This window comes from Lathyrus oleraceus, chromosome 3 (genome assembly GCF_024323335.1).
Source record: "Lathyrus oleraceus cultivar Zhongwan6 chromosome 3, CAAS_Psat_ZW6_1.0, whole genome shotgun sequence".
Lineage (NCBI taxonomy): Eukaryota > Viridiplantae > Streptophyta > Magnoliopsida > Fabales > Fabaceae > Lathyrus > Lathyrus oleraceus.
The window spans coordinates 73,585,448-73,606,714 of record NC_066581.1 but is presented as its reverse complement, the minus strand read 5'-3'; the positions used below and the strand labels follow the sequence as shown (position 1 = coordinate 73,606,714).

The 21,267-nt window shown below is 32.0% G+C and overlaps 1 protein-coding gene across 1 annotated transcript; it reads left to right on the top strand.

Annotated features, from left to right (window-relative positions):
• Positions 1 to 1,353: 1,353 nt before the first annotated feature.
• On the top strand, positions 1,354 to 12,986 carry LOC127132649 (pectinesterase). The gene is made up of 3 exons (XM_051061610.1): positions 1,354 to 2,429; positions 2,599 to 2,759; positions 12,182 to 12,986. The coding sequence occupies exons 1-3, from the start codon at positions 1,603 to 1,605 to the stop codon at positions 12,874 to 12,876; spliced, it is 1,683 nt and encodes a 560-aa protein (XP_050917567.1). The 5' UTR covers positions 1,354 to 1,602; the 3' UTR covers positions 12,877 to 12,986.
• The last annotated feature ends 8,281 nt before the right edge of the window (positions 12,987 to 21,267 follow it).

The following is a 21,267-nucleotide window of genomic DNA, read 5'->3' as shown; positions in this document are numbered from 1 at the left end:
GAGTATGAGAATTGAGAGATTCAGTTTCTTGAATTCGCAGAAGAAAAAAATCTTCCTGACAATAATGAGATTTTTTATCGTCATTGTAAAATATGTTTAATTACACAAAAATATCCAAGGAAAGATATATTCAATCATTTAGGTTGTGATGGAATTATTCAAAATTATACGAAATGGATACGACATGGTGAAATGACAAAAAAAGACATGCGTCACATAGAGTTGAAGTTGATGAATATATAAATGATAACCTAGAATATATGTTACGTGATATTGGAGTAGATTCTTTTAAGAAAGCTCGTGTGGGTGATACTTTACAAAGTTACATGAAAGAATCATTATTTCTGGGACGCAAATTTTTTACAAGATTGTCAGCTATGTTAAGACTATTTAATCTTAAGAAAAATGTGGGTGGAGGGATAGAAGTTTCACTGAATTGCTTGAATTGTTGCAAGAAATTCTTCAAGAAGGTAACACGTTGTCGAATCGTAGTTATGAGGCCAAGAAGATATTGTGTCCAATGCGTTTGGACTATGTCAAAATACATGCATGTCTTAGTGATTGTATATTATACATGAAATAGTATGAAAACTTGAAGGAGTGTCTGAGGTGTGGAGAGTCACACTACAAGCTGAAGGACATTGGTGTTGAAGATGATGATGGTGTAACCAGAAAGGATGTTTCTACCAAGGTGATGTGGTACGTACCTATAATTCAAAAATTCAAGAGATTGTTTGTTAATGTAAACGATACAAAGAATGCTAGATGACATGAATATGAAAGAGTATGTGATTTAAAAATCCGCCATGTAGCTGATTAATTGCAATGGAAGAAAATTGATTTGTTATTTCCAGATTTTTTCCTTGAGCCAAGAAACCTTAGGCTTGGACTTGACACTGACGGAATGAACTTGCTTGGTAATATGATTACCAACCAAACTTCATGACATGTTCTTCTTATAACGTATATGTGTGTGGTTGTGCATGAAGCGCAAATATATTATATTATCAATGATGATTTCGGGTCCAAAACAATCACAAAACGGCATAGATGTTTATTTAACTCTATTTATTGAATATTTAAGAGTTTTGTGGGAGAAATGTGTTGATGTTAATAATGTGTATATGGATGATAACTTTAAGATGTATGTCATGTTGTTTTGCACAATCAATACTTTCGTGCATACGGTAATTTGTCTGTTACAACATTGAGGGACATAAAGTGTTTCCAATTTATATATATATATATATATATATATATATATATATATATATATATATATATATATATATATATATATATATATATATATATATTATTTTTATCAAGAATTAAGTTAAGAAAAACATTATACACAGCTGACAATTTTATGAGTCTCACCTTGTAAATTAGTGAGCCATTTAACTTGATTAAAGATAAGATCCATAACAAGTATCTTATACTGTCTCAGTGAGATCCACAGAGAAACTCAGATTCACCACTATATCTCATTTATGCACTCAACCACCCTATTTATAACTCCAAATCACCCACTCACAAACACACTATAAACTCACTCTCATAGACCTACTTTCCATTACAATTATTCTCTCATCCTTCACCATGAGAGGAAAAGCAGCATTGCTAGCTCTTATACCAATCCTCACCACAATTTTTGTTCTACTATTTTCAGTAACCAATTTCTCACAACTAGCCACAAAACACCAGACAAAACATCTTCATTTCCAAAACCATCTCCAAGTAGCCAATTCAGCATGCCAAGGAACACTTTATCCAAACCTTTGCGTCTCAACTTTATCCACTTTCCCAGATCTTACCTCCAAAACAATCCCACAGTTGATTTCCTCTATCCTCAACTACACCATAAAAGAAGTTAAACAGTCCTCTTCCAATGTCACCGGTCTTCGAGTCCGAGCCAGAAGTCTCAAAAAAACACTCGAACAAAGAGCTCTTGAAGATTGCGTGAATCTCTTCGACACCACTATTGAAGAGCTCAAAACAACCATTTCCGATCTCTCTCAAGCTCCAACCACAATAGCTTCCCACAATAAACGCGACTGTCAAACTCTACTCAGCGGCGCAATGACGAATATGTACACATGTTTGGACGGTTTTGCTTATAGTAAAAGTAACCTGAGACACAAAATTGAGAATAGGCTGTATGATATTTCCAAACACGTTAGTAATTCACTTGCCATGTTGAAGAAAGTCCCTGGAGTGAAATCCAAAACTTCCAACTCCGAGGCTTTCCCGGAATACGGCGAGGTGAAAGACGGGTTTCCGTCGTGGCTGACCACGAAAGATCGGAAGCTACTACAAGTTGCAGTGAATCAAACCAAATTCAATCTTGTGGTTGCTAAAGATGGAACAGGAAATTTTACTACTATAGGAGAAGCATTATCTGCAGCTCCAAATTCCAGTGCAACTAGGTAAATACTACCTAACTCAGATCTTCGATAGTTAAACTCGTGTTTCAGATATTATATATCTGAAGCACGATAGTGTAACTATCGAGGATCTAATTATTATTTTAGTGGGCGTCTATGTCTAAATATTTATGGTAATCAATTATTTGTGATTTTTTTAAAATTTTGATAGGTTTGTGATATACATAAAAACTGGGGCTTATTTTGAGAATGTGGAAGTGATAAGGAAAAAGAGTAATTTGATGTTAGTTGGAGATGGAATTGGGAAGACAGTTGTGAAGGCAAGTAGAAATGTGGTTGATGGGTGGACCACTTTTCAATCAGCTACTTTTGGTAAGTCATTAATTACAACTTATTACTTCTATCTTTTTCTACTAGTAATTTTTCTCTTTTTAGATAAAGTTTTTTCTTTTTTAAAAGGCAAAACGAATATATTGACCAGCAGTGAAACAAAGTAAAAGGGATAATTCACAAAACAATGAACACAAGAGACAAAGGGATTGGTCCTATAGATTAATTAAGTTTAGTGAAGTTAATTGATATATAAAAGTAATTAATTTTGAATATTTTGAACAATGATTATTATAAAACAAACATGCATTCATTCAGATCTGTCATGTTTTTTCTACTATAGATCGGAACCATGGACCAATGTTCATTTTCTGACAAACCGAAATATATATGTTTTCTTATGCAACTTGTGTAGTTTAACTAATCATAAATTTTCTGATTTCATTAAAATAAATTCATAAATCTTTACTTAAAAGTGTGGTCATGTGGTTTAATCATCAAGGATTAATTAAAAAAAAATCTTTACCGACACTTTTTATTAATTTCCTTCTCTTTATATTTTTTAATGTCTTTTCGTTACATTTATCTTTTATCAACAAAAAAAAAGAGTCATTTAAAAATCTGTGTCGGTGTATGGGTCCATGCATTTACTTTAAACAAAAATCCAAACCTGAATTCGCAGCTGTACACAAATTTCCATTTCAATCCGATCCAAGCAAGAATGTTTAGAGATTTATGTAGCCCACCAAAGAAAAGGTCACCATTTAAAAAAATACATCTGGCATTATTCAATAATGTAATTTTAGTCAACGATTAACTTTTTGAGAGATAAGGAAAGTATGGTTGTTAAACTTAATTAACGTCAATTAAGTAATGAGATTTCAATCAAGCTAAATAAAGCAATGTTGTTTAGCCAAAGTATAAGAGAAAATGGTATATTTTCCTTAAAAGATCAATAACTAAATTGTTTGAGAGAAAAATGTCTTTTTTAATGACTAAAAAGGGTCATTATATTAAGCACTTGAAAAATACAAAATAACATATGCATATAGTACTTAGCTTTATTGTTTTTACAACATGCAAATGCACATAAGAGGAAAAGGAGAGGAATTGAATTGAATTGTGTAAAGTGTCATTATTATTATTATTATTATTATTATTATTATTATTATTATTATTATTATTATTATTATTATTATTATTATTATTATTATTATTATTATTATTATTATTATTATTATTATTATTATTATTATTATTATTATTATTATTATTATTATTATTATTATTATTATTATTATTATTATTATTATTATTATTATTATTATTATTATTATTATTATTATTATTATTATTATTATTTATTATTATTATTATTATTATTATTATATTATTATTATTATTATTATTATTATTATTATTATATTATTATTATTATTATTATTATTATTATTATTATTATATTATTATTATTATTATTATTATTATTATTATTATTATTATTATTATTATTATTATTATTATTATTATTATATTATTATTATTATTATTATTATTATATTATTATTATATTATTATTATTATTATTATTATTATTATTATTATTATTATATTATTATTATTATTATTATTATTATTATTATTATTATTATTATTATTATTATTATTATTATTATTATTATTATTATTATTATTATTATTATTATATTATTATTATTATTATTATTATTATATTATTATTATTATTATTATTATTATTATTATTATTATTATTATTATTATTATTATTATTATTATTATTATTATTATTATTATTATTATTATTATTATTATTATTATTATTATTATTATTATTATTATTATTATTATTATTATTATTATTATTATTATTATTATTATTATTATTATTATTATTATTATTATTATTATTATTATTATTATTATTATTATTATTATTATTATTATTATTATTATTATTATTATTATTATTACATGCAAATGCATTTATACGAAATCATTCTAACTAACACATACGAAATTATTTATTAGTCACACATTAACTAACTTTAACAATAAAAACATTATTAACAACTTTGTACTTAGATAAACAACTAACTTTAACTCATGGGATAATTGGATTCTTGAATAATACATACAATGTGATGTGTGTGACCCAAATACCACAAAGTTAAAAGATGAGTTCCAAAATATCACTTCATATGATAAAGAAATTTCAAAAATGCAACATTTTTTTCTTTAATAGACTTTTTTATATTTTGTTTACACATTCTATTTGGGATGGCGGACCCTTAAGAAGTTTGGTTGGGGTCCATCATCTCATATGAGTTTTTTTTTCTTTCTAAATTAATATTAATTAATTAAAAATAATTTTTTAATATATAAATTAATTAAAAGTTATTATTTAATATAATATTATTTTAATTCTTTTTTAATATAATTATATATATATATATATATATATATATATATATATATATATATATATATATAATATTACATGTTAAATATTATTAAAATATAATTAAAAATTACAAGACTTCCATGACATAATTAAAATAATAATAATTTTGACGTGATTGTGATCTTCATCGACGAAATGACTATCAGTTCCACATCTTGCACGAACTCGAACTCGGTGACCATAATTTGATGGTTATGTTGAAGTAGGTATAGGAGGGGCTGATGTTGTGGACGGATAAGTAAAGGTTTCAAAAATGGGTGGTTGTTCTCAAAAAATTCCGAATGCTTCAAAATTCTCGAAATTGATATTTGGAGAAAATCGTTTAATATTTGTGTCAATGAGGTGGGGTTTGGGTTTGAAGGTTCTATGGTTATGATGTAATAGTCACTCACATCGGTAGTTGTTGATTGTTGATTGGTATTTGAGTAATCAAAGTTAGGTGGTGGGATATGTGTGTAATTTTGTGGGGGACAGAGGCATGGTTGTTGTTGGATTTAAGAGGGGTAGTTTGTAGGATTTTGTGGTGTCTGATATGTGTAATTTGTTGATGTATGTTGTGTTTGTGTCTGGTAGTTTGGTTGTTGGTATGAGGTATGTTGTGTTTAAGTTTGGTAGTTTGGTTGCTGGTATTAGGTGTATTGTGTTTGTTGTTGGAAGGGATGGGTATATTGAGTTTGTGGTTCGTATTGGGTGGAAATCGATGTTTGGGTATAACGTTGGTTGGGAGTGATTTGTGTTTGAGGATTTGTGAATTGTGGTTGTGGTGGAGTCGACATTTGTGATGCGGAACAATGATGACGGGGGTCAATTAGGACTTGTTCTATTGATGCGTATTGTAATGAAAGATTTCAAAGCCAATTCAAATATTCTTCAGTTGGATTCAATTCTCCCTGAAACGCTACCCCAGTCAAACACAGTAGGTGTCTGTTTTCCCAAAGGTGTTGTTCATTTCTATTTAAAGTTATGTAGCTGTAATTCCCTGACTCTTGCATAGTCATGGTATGGTGTTCAGATATGCTTAAATTGCAATTTGGGTACTATCAAGACAAATACATCAATCAGATAGGGTTAAATTGCAATTTGGGTACTAACAAGACATACACAATCCTCATAAATGCCTCCAAAAACACCATATCATGACTATGCAAGAGTCGTGAAATTACATATACACAACTTTAAATAGAAATGAACAACGCCTTTAGGAAAACAGACACCAACTGTGTTTGAGTGGGATAGCATTTCAGGGAGAATTGAAGTCAACTGAAGAATATTTGAATTGGCTTCGAAATATTCCATTACAATACGCATCAATAGAACAACTACTAATTGACCCCCATCAGCATTGTTCCGCATAACAAATGTTGACTCCACCACGACCACAATTCACAAACCCCAAACACAAATCACTCTCAACCAACGTTATACCCAAACATCGACTTCCACTCAATACGAACCACTAACTCATTATACACATCTCTTCCAACAACAAACACAACACATCCAATATCAGCAACAAAAACTACCAAACACAACATACCTCATACCAACAGCCAAACTATCAGACACAAACACAACATACACCAACAAATTACACATATCAGACACCATAAAACCCTACAAACTACCCCTCTCAAACCCAACAACAATCATGCCTCTGTCCCCCACAAAACTACTCACTCATCCCACCACCTAATTTTGATTATTCAAATACCAATCAACAATCAACAACCACTGATGTTAGCGACAATATTGTAACCATAGAACCTTCAAACCAAAACCTCACCTCATTGACACAAATATTAAACGACTTTTCTCCAAATATCGATTTCGAGAATTTTGAAGCATTCGAAATTTTTTATGAACAACCATCCATTTTTGAAACCTCTTCTTATTTGTCCACAACATCAGCCTCTCTTATACCTACTTCAATATAACCATTAGGTTGTGATCACCGAATTCGAGTTCGTGCAAAATGTGAAACAATTAGTCATTTCGTCGATGAAGATCTCAATCAACGTAGAAATTAATTTCTTTTTAATTATGTCATGGAACTCTTGTAATTTTCAATTATATTTTAATAATATTTAGCATGTTACATTATATATATATATATATATATATATATATATATATATATATATATATTAGAAAATTTTAGTTATATTATATATATTTTTTAAAATTAAAATTATATTATGTTAAATAGTAATTTAATTAATTTATATATTAAAAAACTATTTTTAATTAATTAATAATAACTCAGAAAATAAAAAAATAAAGGGCCTCCATCTGAGATGGCAGACCCCAACTGGGCCTCTGACGTGTCCATCATCCCAGATGCAGTGTGTAAAAATATATATAAAGAAAGCCCATTTAAGGACAAAAAACGTGGTATTTTGAGGAAAAAAAATCATGAAGTGGTATTTTAGGACTTATGTTTCAACTTTGTGGAATTTGGGTCAAACACTCACAGAATGTAGTTAAACTTGCTATGTAAGCAATACGTGATTTTCTAAAAAAAAAATCGCATCAATGAGAAATTCATCATTATTTGCACATAGAGTTTGTAATGCTTCTATTATTGACAAATAAGTCATGTTCTTTTATTGTTTAATGAGATCAAATACACTAAGAAAATATGATGTGTGAGATAATGAATAGAAGCGGCCAGTATAAATAGTCTCAAGCAAGATAATCTGCCAATTAATATGAAAGCAAAAAACCACAATTCTCTGATCTAGTTCGATGCAAATTGATGTACTTTGTGTTAGATTGAGTTGCAAGAAAATGGTTCTCGAAACTCATACAAACATCTTCTATTTTCTATTTTTTTAAATTTTAAATATGTCGATTAACTTCATATCTTTTGCTTTCAATCTTTGCTTCCTTCGATTTTAGAAGATAGTTAATTTATGTGCAATACATCTTCTATTTTCTGTCTAATTTATTATTCAATTTTTCCTCCTTTTAATATATGAATCACTTAATCTCAAAGTGTTTGGAAGTGCTTCTCTGTCCTTAGGTGATCTCCAAAGATTATCAAACTTTTAGAACAAATAATTCTAAAAACTTGTCTCTTTATATCTCTGAGTAAAAAACTGGAAAAATCTCAAATATGACACATATTCTGAGACAAAATACCTCGTGTTTTCCCTCAAACGTTTCGCGTTTAAGATGACTCAAAATGCTTCAAAAAAAAATTCTTCAAAGCGTTTCGTGTTTCCCCCTAAACACCCGTGTTTCCCCAAAATGCATTTTGTTTCAACACAAAGCGAGCACAACGTTTGGGGCAAAATGAAATTTGACAGAATTCTTGATTTTTCTTGAGGCTCGCTCCATATCATACATTTGTAGAAATCATATTTCCTTCTCAAAGATTGAAGTTTCTCCTTCTTAACTTTATCATTTTTAAGAAAGTAAAAGCTCCATGATGAAGCTTCAAGAACTCATGCAATACGTAAAAAAACTCCATGTAACATGTGAAAAACTCCATGAAAGGAGCTTGAGGAAGAAGAAGATAAAAATGAAGCAAGAATAGTTTGTTATTATACTTAATGGTAAAAGAGATAATTACAAGCTTATATAGTCAGAAGAACAAGCTCCTCCAATTGAATAATACCAACTAGCAACCTTTAATAACAAACTAACTAAAAGTTTCCTAAAACAGAAAGTTAGTTTAACTAACTTATAAAAACTGCCAAAAACGGAAAGTGTAGAAGAAACTTGAAATTGAAAGGTAAAGATACAATATTTCAACAACATTCCTCAAGCTCAAGCATGGTAGATGTCTAGAATTCCAAGATTGGAGACAAACTTTTGGAACTTGCTTATGGCCAAGGGTTTTGTGAGGAAATCGTCCAAGTTTTCGTGTGAAGATATGGGTAGCAGCTTGAGAACCCCTTGCTTGATCTTCTCTCTTACAAGATCGCAATGAATCTCTAAATATTTTGTTCTTTCATGAAAAACAGGATTTGAAGCTATGTGGATAGCACTTTGATTATCACAATACAATGTTGGAAGTTTGCAGTATGTAACATCAAGATCCTTTAAGATATAGAGTAACCAAATTAGTTCACATGTGGTTGATTCAAGGGCTCTATATTCTGCCTTAGATGGTGATCTAGCTATAGTCTGCTGCTTCTTAGCTTTCCAAGATACAAGGGATGATGCTAAGAAGAAGTAATATCCTAATGTAGATCTCCTTGAATCAACACATCTTGCCCAATCTGCATCAGTATATCCCAGAATTTGAAAGCTTGAATTCCTATAGAACATCAAACATATACCAGGATTCCCTTTCAAATATTGAACCACTCTACATGCAACATAATAATGTACCTGGTTGGGATTCTTCAAGAATTCACTCAGTTGTTATGTTGCCAATGTGATGTCAGACCTTGGATTGTTCAAGTATAATAATCTCCAAATGAGTCTTTGATGTGTTGTGACATCTTCAAAAGGCTTGCTTTGGTCTTGGTAAAATTTGATGGATGAATTAAGAGGAGTGTCAGTAGGCTTAACTGTAAGCAATCATGTGTCTTCCAATAAATCTAGACAATACTTTCTCTATGATATGACTATTCATTCTTTTGAATGTGTCACTTCAAGACCAAGGAAATATTTCAATTTTCCAAGATCCTTGATTTTGAAAGCATTGTGTAAGATTTGTTTGATACAATCAAACTCTTATAAAGATGTGCCTACTAGGATAACATCATCAACATAGACCAATAAAATTGTGATAGTATCATCCATTTTCAATGTGAACATGGAATAATCTGAGTTTGAACGAGTATACCCAAGTTTGTAAGTTTTTCATACCACATTCTACTAGCCTGCTTTAAACCATAGAGACTTTTGATCAACTTTCAAAGTTGATTAGGTTTAGTGCATATAATTCCTTGTGGAACACTCATGTAAGCATCTTCCTCTAGATCACCGTGCAAGAAAGCATTATTGACATTTAACTGATGCAAATTCCAGTTCTTGATGGAGGATATAACAAGCAACACCCTAATTGTGGACATCTTTGCTACAGGTGAAAAAGTATCAAAAAAGTACATGCCTTCTATTTGACTATATCCTTTTGTAACAAGTCGTGTCTTGTACCTCTCAATTGTGTCATCGACTTTATGCTTGATTTTGTAGACCCATCTGCTCCCAATAGGTGTGACATTAGGTGGTAAATCTACTAGTTTCCAAGTACCATTAATAGCTAGTTCTTCCAATTCAGAATTCATAACGTTTAACCAATTATCATCCTTATATGCTTCCTCATAAGTTTTTGACTTATGATCAAGTCTAATGGAAAATCTAAAAGATTCATGATTAGGAGACAAAGACTTAAAAGAATGAAAAAGATGAGACGGGGTATAGGATACCTGAAGCAGATGGCATTTGCTGATTGCTTAAAGAACTGCATACGTAATCTTTGAGATGAGCTGAAGGGTTTCTATTTCTGGTAGGTCTGTGTGAATTTTCAAGGCCAGTGGTCGTGTTAGGCTTATTATGAATTGGAGAAGTGTCAAGATCATGATTGTTAGGTTCAGGATAGTTAGTGCCAAGTTCAAAATAATTTGGCATGTGTAAATTGTCATGGTTAAGATTCGTGGAACGTTGTTCTTCACAAGGGATGTCATCATGTTATAAAGGATTATGGGAAATAGGTGGGATTTCTTATGGTGGTCTTTCAGAGGTAGGATCTGTATGGTATTTTCATTGGGGGAATAAGGGAAAATGTGTTCATAATGGATAACATTCTTAGAAATAAACATGTCTTGGTTATTCATGTCTAAGAGAATAACCCCTTTGACACCTTGCTTGAAGCCTAAGAAAATACATTTTCTTCCTCTATGGTCAAGCTTGGTTTTGTGTGATTGTATGGTGGAAACATATGCCAAGGTGCCAAACACTTTTAAAGTGTGAAGATCAGGGTCTTCCTTGAACATCATATAATAGGGTGACTTATTTTTTAGGATTGAGCTAAGAACTCTATTCATAACGTATACAACATGCTTAATTGCATATGACCAAAAAAACTTTGGAATGCTGACTTGAAATATTAAGGCTCTAGCAATGTTAAGAATATCTTGATGTTTTCTTTTCACTCTTCCATTTTATTGGGGTGACTCAACACAACTAGTTTGATGAGAAATCCCCTTGGAAGCATATAACTGTGGCATAAGAAATTCAGGACCATTGTCACTTCTAATGGTCTTAACATGTGAATTGTGTTGAGTCTCAACCATTTTGATAAAATCAATTACATTTTGTCTGATTTTTTACTTGTGTTTCATAAGGATTAGCCATGTATTGACTGAAGTCATCCACAACAGTTAGAAAATAAGAATGATTAAGATTAGATTTAATGGCTATAGGACCCCAAACATCAAAATGAACAATATCAAATAGTTGCTTAACTTTATTGAAGCTTGAGTAATAAGGCATTCTCTTATGTTTAGCATAATGGCAAACATCACGTGCTGCATTTTTATCAACAACAATAAAAGATAAACTAGTATTAAGGAGTTGCATTCTAATAGGGGATAAATGACCTAATCCAAAATGTCATCTAACAACTTCTAATAACAAACTAACTAAAACTTTCCTAAATTAGAAAGTTAGTTTAACTAACTTATAAAAACTGCCGGATAAAAAGTGTAGAAAAAGCTTGAAAGGTAAAGATGCAGTATTTCAACAATCATCTCCAACATAATTCTTCACCAATATATAACAAGCCTGTTTGTTTTAAGTGTGATCGATATTATTTAGTTAGTTATGCATTATTTTTGTGAAGAATTATGCAAATGAGTAGATTATACTCTAATGATAGTATATCATTTGTGAACAATAGAATGTCATTGTTCAAAAACAATAATAAGGTTTTATGTTCATTTATTGTGAGACTTGCGTTTTTTTTAATAATCAACTACAAATTGTTCTTTAAATTTTTACAAATTTGATATAAATTTGTGTTTTTCAGCTGTTGTGGGAGACAGATTCATAGCAAAGGGTATAACCTTTGAGAACTCAGCTGGAGCTAGCAAACACCAAGCCGTAGCCTTGAGAAGCGGTGCCGATTTCTCAGCCTTCTACCAATGCAGCTTTGTTGCTTACCAAGACACTCTCTATGTCCACTCCCTCCGTCAATTCTACCGCGAATGCGATGTTTATGGCACGGTAGACTTCATCTTTGGCAACGCAGCGGTAGTTTTCCAAAACTGCAACCTATACGCGCGCAAACCCGATCCAAACCAAAAGAACCTATTCACTGCACAGGGCAGAGAAGATCCTAACCAAAACACAGGAATTTCAATCCTGAACTCTAAGGTTGCGGCCGCAGCGGATTTGATTCCGGTAAAATCAACGTTTAAGAGTTACCTCGGCCGGCCTTGGAAAAAATATTCAAGGACAGTTTATCTTAATACTATTATAGAGGATTTGATAGATCCGGCCGGGTGGTTAGAGTGGAACGGAACATTTGCGTTGGACACGTTGTACTATGGCGAGTATAAGAATCGGGGTCCGGGTTCGAACACGAGTGCCAGGGTTAATTGGCCAGGTTATAAAGTTATTACTAATGCAACTGAGGCAAGTCAGTTCACTGTTAGGCAATTTATTCAAGGCACTGAGTGGTTGAACTCTACTGGTGTTCCATTTTTTCTTGATTTGAGTTGAAAGGTGTAATTGTAATATGGTGTTACTATTATGTACTATGTTTTCAAATGTGTAATAATAAAAGTCTTTGATGTGTTTTTGGATTCTATGAAATGTGTATTTTGAATTTATATTGAGGGTTTTATAGGCTTCTTAGCATGCTTGTTGGAGTAAATTGATTGTATGGTTGCATATGATACATTGCATTTATAGGCAATAGAATAGTAATGATATGCAAGAGTTAAGTAGGCATGTTATTGAGTACTTACTCACACCCATTACAAAGCAACTATCCAAAGAAAAAATTTCCAAATGACATCATTCAAAACGAAATTGTCTGTCATTGAGTGCTACACCACATCGTTCATAGCTGTGCACAATCCTCTTTTCTTCAATTGATCTTTCGTTGCGCATCTGTTCAGCAAAAGCCTCCAAACAAAAACTTTAATTTTCGCCGGCACTTGGATCCCCCATAAGAACCTGAAAGCATTGATCTGATCTAACTCCAGAATTTCCTGGTTTATGCTTTCCTTTAACCGATTGTAACCAGCACGAGTAGTGTAAACAGCGTCATCACCATCGCACCAAAGGATTTCATCCTTCTCCGCCTGATTGGGGTAAACAGATTGAAAATGACCACTTCCTCAAAGCACCTGTCATCTTCCACTTCCTCAAACCTAGCAAAACCAAATCTTTTGCCGAATTTATTCCTCTTCGAAGGAATGACCACTTCCTTCAGAATACAGTAACAACCAAACAGATTGAAAATGTCATTCGCCTTTAGTCGATCAGGAAATTCCGAAAAATATATTCACATATACATATCTTCACCTCCAGCATCACTTCTTCTTCCTGTTGGGTGTGAATCCCATTTCGGCACCAAACTATTCGTAAACCCTTTCCTATTAACTTTCTTCCACTCCATAAATTTTTATTTTATATCTATGGTCCAACTTAACATGAATTAAAACACTATTTCAGACCACAAAAAATTAATTTGTTAATGGTTTAAACATGTCTTTAAATAAAAAATTTGACATCATTTTAAAAAACAACATTAATTTATTATGTTTGCATATTCATGTTCTTAGAATATGGTTGATATTAATGAGATAATTATGGGTTGTTGAGATGATTATAAACGGTTGAGAGTATAATTCATATTGTTGAGATAATTATAGGTAGAGATAATAGTTTATTGGGGAAATTAGGGATTAGGGTTTTAGATAAACTAAAACCTAGTAGTATATATATGGCTTGTAACACTGTAATCCAATACAATTCTCAAGACATAAATAAAGGGAGTTATATCTACTATATAGTCGTAGGCTTAGGCAATTTGGACGAACTGTATGAACAAAGCTTTTGTGCGTTTCTCTCTACTCTGATATGTATTCGTGTTTCTGTTCTAACAATTGGTATCAGATGACGCTTTCCTGGAGGTGCGAAATTCGACGTGACTCGGTTTGACGAAGCGGATAATTTCGGTTCACAAAAAATGAGGGTTAAGGATTTGTTAGCTCAATAAGGTTTACAGAAGGCGCTTCGTGATAAGAAATCGACGGACATTGCAACCGTTGATTGGAATGAGATAAAAGAGAATGTCGCATGTTTAATAAGACTTTTCATTTCTAATGACGTGATGAATCATATCATGGACCTCACAACTCCGACGGATATTTGGGATAAATTGGAAAATCATCTGTACATGTTTAAGACGCTCATGAACAAATTGTTCACGAAGAACCGTCTCTATAAAATGAAGATGCGAGAAGGAGGCGATTTGCGTGCTCATGTCAACACTTTCAACAACACCCTGCTGATTTGACACGGCTTGGTGTGAAGGTTGACGATGAGGATAAAGCCATTTTTTTTTTGTGATCTTTTACCAAGCTCTTATGATCACTATTGTGACCACTCTCACATCCAGGAAGGAAACAATCATGTTGGATTCTATTTCTTCTACTCTTTTGCAACACGCACAATGTCGCCAAAGTGTAGAGGAAGATGGAGGGAGTTTAGTTGAAGATTTGTTTACAATTGGAGGTTAAGATTGTGGCAGAAGCAACGGTAAGGAAGTGGGTTCTGAAAAGAAAAGGAGGCTTAAGTCTAAGGACAAAAATAAACAATAGAATGTCATGGTTGTAAGAAAATTGACCACTAGAAGAGGGATTGTCCAAACAAGTCAGGCAATAATAGTTCAACAAATATAATTCAGACTGATGGTTCATGTAGTGAAGATGATTTACTTTGTGTTGCATCTGCAAAGTGAACTAATGCATGAATCCTAGATTTTGGGTGCTCTTACCATATGACGTCGCACTGGGAGTGGTTCAACACTTTTAAATCAGGTGATTTTTCTTTTTTCTATTTAAGTGATGATAAAATTGTAGCATCAATAGAAAATGACAATTAAAATTTCTTTGGATGATGGTGGTGTGAGCACGTTGAGTGAGTTGTGTTATGTTCCATAATTGAGGAAGAATTTGATTTATCTAGGAACTCTTCAATCTAATGGTTATTCATTTTGGTCAGATGGATATAGAGACATCATGGGGGTTAGCAATGGTGCAATGACAATATTGACAGCAAGGGGGATTGCAAGCAACATTTATAAGTTGTCAGGGGGCACAATTATGGGTGATGTAGCATATGTTGAAACTAATAATAATGCAAACAAATTGTCGCACATATGCTTGGGTCATCTCATTGAACGTGGGATGATGGACTACATAAGAGGAATTTGTTGAAGGGTGCTCGTAGTTACACTATTGGATTATGCAAGTATTGTGTTCTTGGAAAACAATGTAGAGTTGGTCTAAAGACCGGGCAACACAAAACTAATGGAATCTTAGACTATGTTCATTCTGATGTCTGGGGGCCTACAAAAGAGCCCTCTCTTTGAGGTTCCAGGTATTTTGTGACACTCACAGATGATCTTTCTCGTAAGGTATGAGTTCATTTCATGAAATATAAATTTGAGGTCTTTACCAGTTCATACTGTGGAAGGCAGAGGTTGAGAACCAGATAGGGACAAAAATAAAGTATTTGCAATCTGATAATGGAACTGAATACACTGACAAGAAGTTCATGCATTTTTACGAGGATAATGAAATCCATATACACTTTTATGTTAGGAAGACACCACGCCAGAATGGTGTTATAGAGAGGATGAACATGACTCTGACGGAGAAGGAAAGGTGCCTTCTGTTGAATTATGGTCTTTCAAAAGGTTTCTGGACAACATCACTCAATATGGCATGTTATCTAGTTAACAGATCACCACAAGCTTCATTGGATGGAAAAGTTGTATAGGAGGTGTAGACAGCTAACCTCATTGATTTGAACATAATTTGAGGATATTTGGATGTCTAACATATGTGCATATTTTCAGTAAGGATCGATTTAAATTTGGCCACAAGTCAAAATAGTTCATCTTTACTAACTACAATAAAGTTGTGAATGAGTACAAGTTATGGGATCCAATTAAGAGGAATATGGTTGTCAATAAAGATGTATTTGATGAGCTAGTGTTGAAATAGTCAGATGTGACAGTTATGCCAAATATTGAGGTAGAAAGTTCCCGTCGGGGCAAATGGATGACATCATTGTCATTGTTCTCTATAAATTAGAATGGTAATAAGTATTAAAAAGACTTCAATATATTTCTCTTAAAAAAGTTTTAATATGACTTAAAATCTTTCATAAATGTTTTTCTAGAATGCCTCACATTTGAAATAGAATGGAAATGGAGGAAATTCGAGTTTTTTTTAAGTACGCTCTACACATCTCTACATTTTTCTTAAAAGCGACGGCGATATTAATTTATATATCAACTACTTGTTATTATCTCTAAGCTTGAATTACATTATGAAAAAAAATCACCAATTCCAAAGAATGTTTGAACATTGACTTAGATAATGATTTGATGTACACATTTTCCGGATTGTCTTTTGATGCAGCCTTCAGAAATCATAATCTCTTCAATTTGATCATGTCTCTAATAAAATCTTAATGTGGTTTGTCCTCTCTGAATACACTTGATATTTAGCCAAAGCCAAATAAATTGCACTGTATTTCTAACGAGAAGATTAATGTCTTTGAAAATACTAACTTTGCCCTTGTCCTTTTCATTTGTCACATGTTTGATTTAGGGGCTTTTGATGTCCATTTTCATCTTTTTTTTCTAACTATGTTCAAATTCTAATTTTATTTTAACTATTCTCATTTTCTTTCTACCAAAATATGCAATAACTGTGTGGTTGAACCATAACCTTCAAGATCAACATCAATGTCAATCAAGTCAATTAAATTTTCTCTCATTAATGCTTATAATATACATTGATTCTCTTCCTCAAACTTAACCTAAATAACTTTCTATTTCAAAAGTTCTTTTTCTCCTTATTTTTACCACGTTTCTCTCTCTTCGGCGGTAGTGTCAACAACATCTATTTTTTATTCTCCATAGCTACTGCTGATTAAAATAATTTGATTCAAAAGCTTCACCACATGGAAATAAAAATAACAATTCAATATATTTTATATGGTTTATGTTGATGGGTCATCACGAGGTGGAAGCATTCATTTTGGGTCAAACACTCACCTAAATATCAAAAACTCGCCCAAACAAGTGAGAGACACCATATATTCACCAAAAAAATCTTAAGGTGATAGGTGTAAGGGTCTACTTTACTTATAAAGTGTTCAACCTCCAATTTTCTAAGCAATGTGGGACTTAGAACTGACACTTGTTTTTCAACACTACTCACACTTGTTCCTCAATAATCTGTCTTTCAAGTGTGAGTTCATCCATTATACCCCCTCAAGTGAAAGCTCTTTCATCTAGAATTGTCAAAATGGGTTAGTCCATATGGGTCGATCTACCAAGCCCGAAAAATCATAGAGATTGTGGTTTCAAACTTAGAGTCCATATTTACTTTTTTAATTTGGACCTAAAAGCCTAATATTCATTAAGGTTAGCCCGTATGGACCGCGGGTAGCCTGTTAGGCCTGCATAACTATAAACTTTAAAAAAACATATATATATATATATATATATATATATATATATATATATATATATATATATATATATATATATATATATATATATATATATATATATATATATATATATATATATATATATATATATGTGTGTGTGTTGTCTCACTCCAAAATAATACATTGATTTTTCTTATCTCACTAAATTTAACTATATTCTATTCAATCTTTCTCTTTTAAATACATTAATATAATTTAAATTAATACTCAATTATTTTTGTGTTTTATTCATGATTTTCTAATTTTTTATTAGATTATCTTATTTTAAATATTTAATTTTTATTATTATATACTACTTAGATATATATTATATTTAAAAATATATTATAGTATTTATAAAAAATAATATAGTTTTTAAAAATATATCATGTTTAAAACAATATTTTGTTATGTTTATAATAAATAATTAGGGTAATGCTAACTTGTGCTACAAGGGCACAAGTTAAGAGATGGATATAGAAACAAATTCTTAGAAATGTGTATTGAATTTATTAGAAACTTATCATTAATAATTTTATTTATTTTTCCAAAACAAATTTTCTATTTTTGGATTTCTTAACATGTGTCGTTGAGGCACAAGTTAGCATTACCCAAATAAATATTATGAAATTTTTATTTTAGTTTTTGTATAAAAATTAATTTTAAGAGATTGTTTATGATCCGGTAGTTTGAAGTCCGTAGAATGTTGGGTTTTTTGATAGTAAATTTTTAACGAAAACTTTATCTCGTACCCCTACAATTGTACCCATACCCATACAAATAGATTTTTTTGACCAAAATACCCTCATATAAGTAGGATATATTTTTCAGAAATGATTTTTTTTTCAATTGTGTTTGAAGACTTTCAGAAGAGCAGTTTTTTTGAACTTTTTGGCATTCTAAACCAGAACACTGAGAGTAAGTCTTCCGGTTCACATAACGTATACTGGAAGACTTCTTCAAAGACTTCCGGTTCGCTGCATTTTTGGGGCATTGAACCGGAACTCTTTAAGAAAGTCTTCCGGTTTGTAAGTGTATGTACCGGAACTCTTTCTTAAAGACTTCTGGTTTGCATGAACTAAACCAGAACTCTTTTAAGAAGTGTTCCGGTAGTCAACCAATTTTTTTTTCACACCGGAACTCTTTTAAGAAGTGTTCCGATGCGTTTTTTTTTTGTTTTTTTTTTATTTTTTTTTATTTTTAATTATTTTGTTATAATACTTTTTTATAGTGGTTCGAAGACGAGGTGCAAATGGTAGGATTTCAGACCGCAGTTTAGGTCGGGGCGCATCTTCATCTGCAGCAGAGTCGGCTGGATATCCAGGAGGGTCGTACGATATGTCTCTTGTGAAGATTGAGATGCCTTATCAACACACTCATGACACGAAGGGTCCCTATAAACATCATATTCTGCTGATTTTTTCCCTTTCTTCTTCACTCCTCCTTTGGTTTTTAATTTCTCGGGTGGTGGACACAATGGAATCATTGTGGGGTATGCAAGTTCACATACCCTACTCTTTAATGCCCTTTTCCCAATAATATTTAATGACCTAAACCATTTCCACAATTCATCTATTGCACAAGTCATATCCACCTCTGATCCATCATCTGCACCTACCTCTAACTCAACTTCCATAGTTAGTTTCATCCAATGAACATGAACAACATCTATGGGTATTGGTATACCACCTAGTGCGTATCTTCTTAACTCACAAACACAAGGTAACCCATAAGATGTTCTAAGAATACAACCACATATTTTCCTGTTAGTTCCAACATAATCAACTCTCAATAACTCTTCAGCAATACGTCTCAAAGCAGCTCGAGACACGGACCACGCAAATAACCATAAAATGGATTTATGTGCATGTGCTCAACTTCGTAAAAACTCTTTTGAAAAGAAGCTCTAATGTTATCCAGTTGTAATCTCAAGTTGTTATTCATAGCTTCCCAACATTTGACCATGTCACCTATATTGTTTCCTAACATCTGCTTTAACTTTCAATGAGCAGATTCAACCCTAAAAGTATTGAAAATAACACATAAAAAAATACATAGAAAAAATATCACATAGAAAAATAACATAGAAAAAATTATAACACGTACCAATTAGTCGTTGTGTTATCCAAATGTAGCACTCGATTATTCCATGCTCCAACAAATCTATGTCTATGTGGAGTCAACCATGTGTCTTTCACATAATTAATAAATCCACTATAATCAACGCATGCTTGCTCAAGTTGATGCAACCGTTGACCATACTCAACCTGATCACTAGCCCAAACAACTCCCGTCCATAATATGTCTATCGTCTTTTGCAGGTCATTCACCACATGTTGTTTTCATTTTTCACCAACGTTTTTGTTAATGTGAAATCTACATAGCAAATTAATCGACCTAGAAAACACAATTTCAATTGCTTTCATCAAAGCAAGATCTCTATCTGTCAAAATCACTTATGGACACAAATCTTTCTTCACAAACAATTCTTTTAGTTTCTCCAATACCCAGCAAAAATTCTCTGTCTGCTCAGACTCCATATACGCAAATGCAACAGCAAAAGTCAACTCGGTTGATGTCATGCCAACAATTTCAAACAAAGGTTGTCTATATTTGTTTGTCTTGTAGGTGTTATCCATAACTAACACAATAGGAAAAATATTCAACAACTTAACTGAATTAGGATGGGCCCAAAATATCTCTCTCACAACTTCCGAGTCATCCTTTTTTCTACTCCAATACACATAGCCTGCATCCTCAATAAGTTTAAACAAATGTTATATCTCACTTCTAGGACCTCTTATCTATTTTTGTATCACACTCTTATGCTTGCATACTTGCGTAATCTGAGTGACATTCTCAGGATCTCGGTCTTGCAAGGAAAGCAATATGTGTCTAGGTGGTACATGTCTCTTTGTCAAATCAGCGACATGTTGCGTTTCATCTGTGGTCAACCTACCAATAAAGGAATGACCTTCTAATCTATCAGGTAAACCATGGTTATGTAACCCACATTTTACATCAATCTTCCAACCAGATCCATCTTTCGTCGGAGTCGACCTGATTTTAAATGGGCATCCACATTTCTTGGACGCACTTTGGGTTCCATTATCAATATTCTTGTGTTTCCCACCTTTATCACAACCAATTATTAATTTGTTACTTCTCCCTCTCTTGCCTGTTTCAGTATCTAAACGAGTGATAATAACAATCAACCTCTTTAATCCATCTGATCACCTCTTCTCGTGTACCAAATCTTTCAGTCGTAAAAACGCATCAGAAGTATCTACATATATTTGGGGAAGATTTTCCATTCCTGCACAATAAAAAAAATTCAAAAAAAAGTCTAAAAAAAAATTACAAACTGGA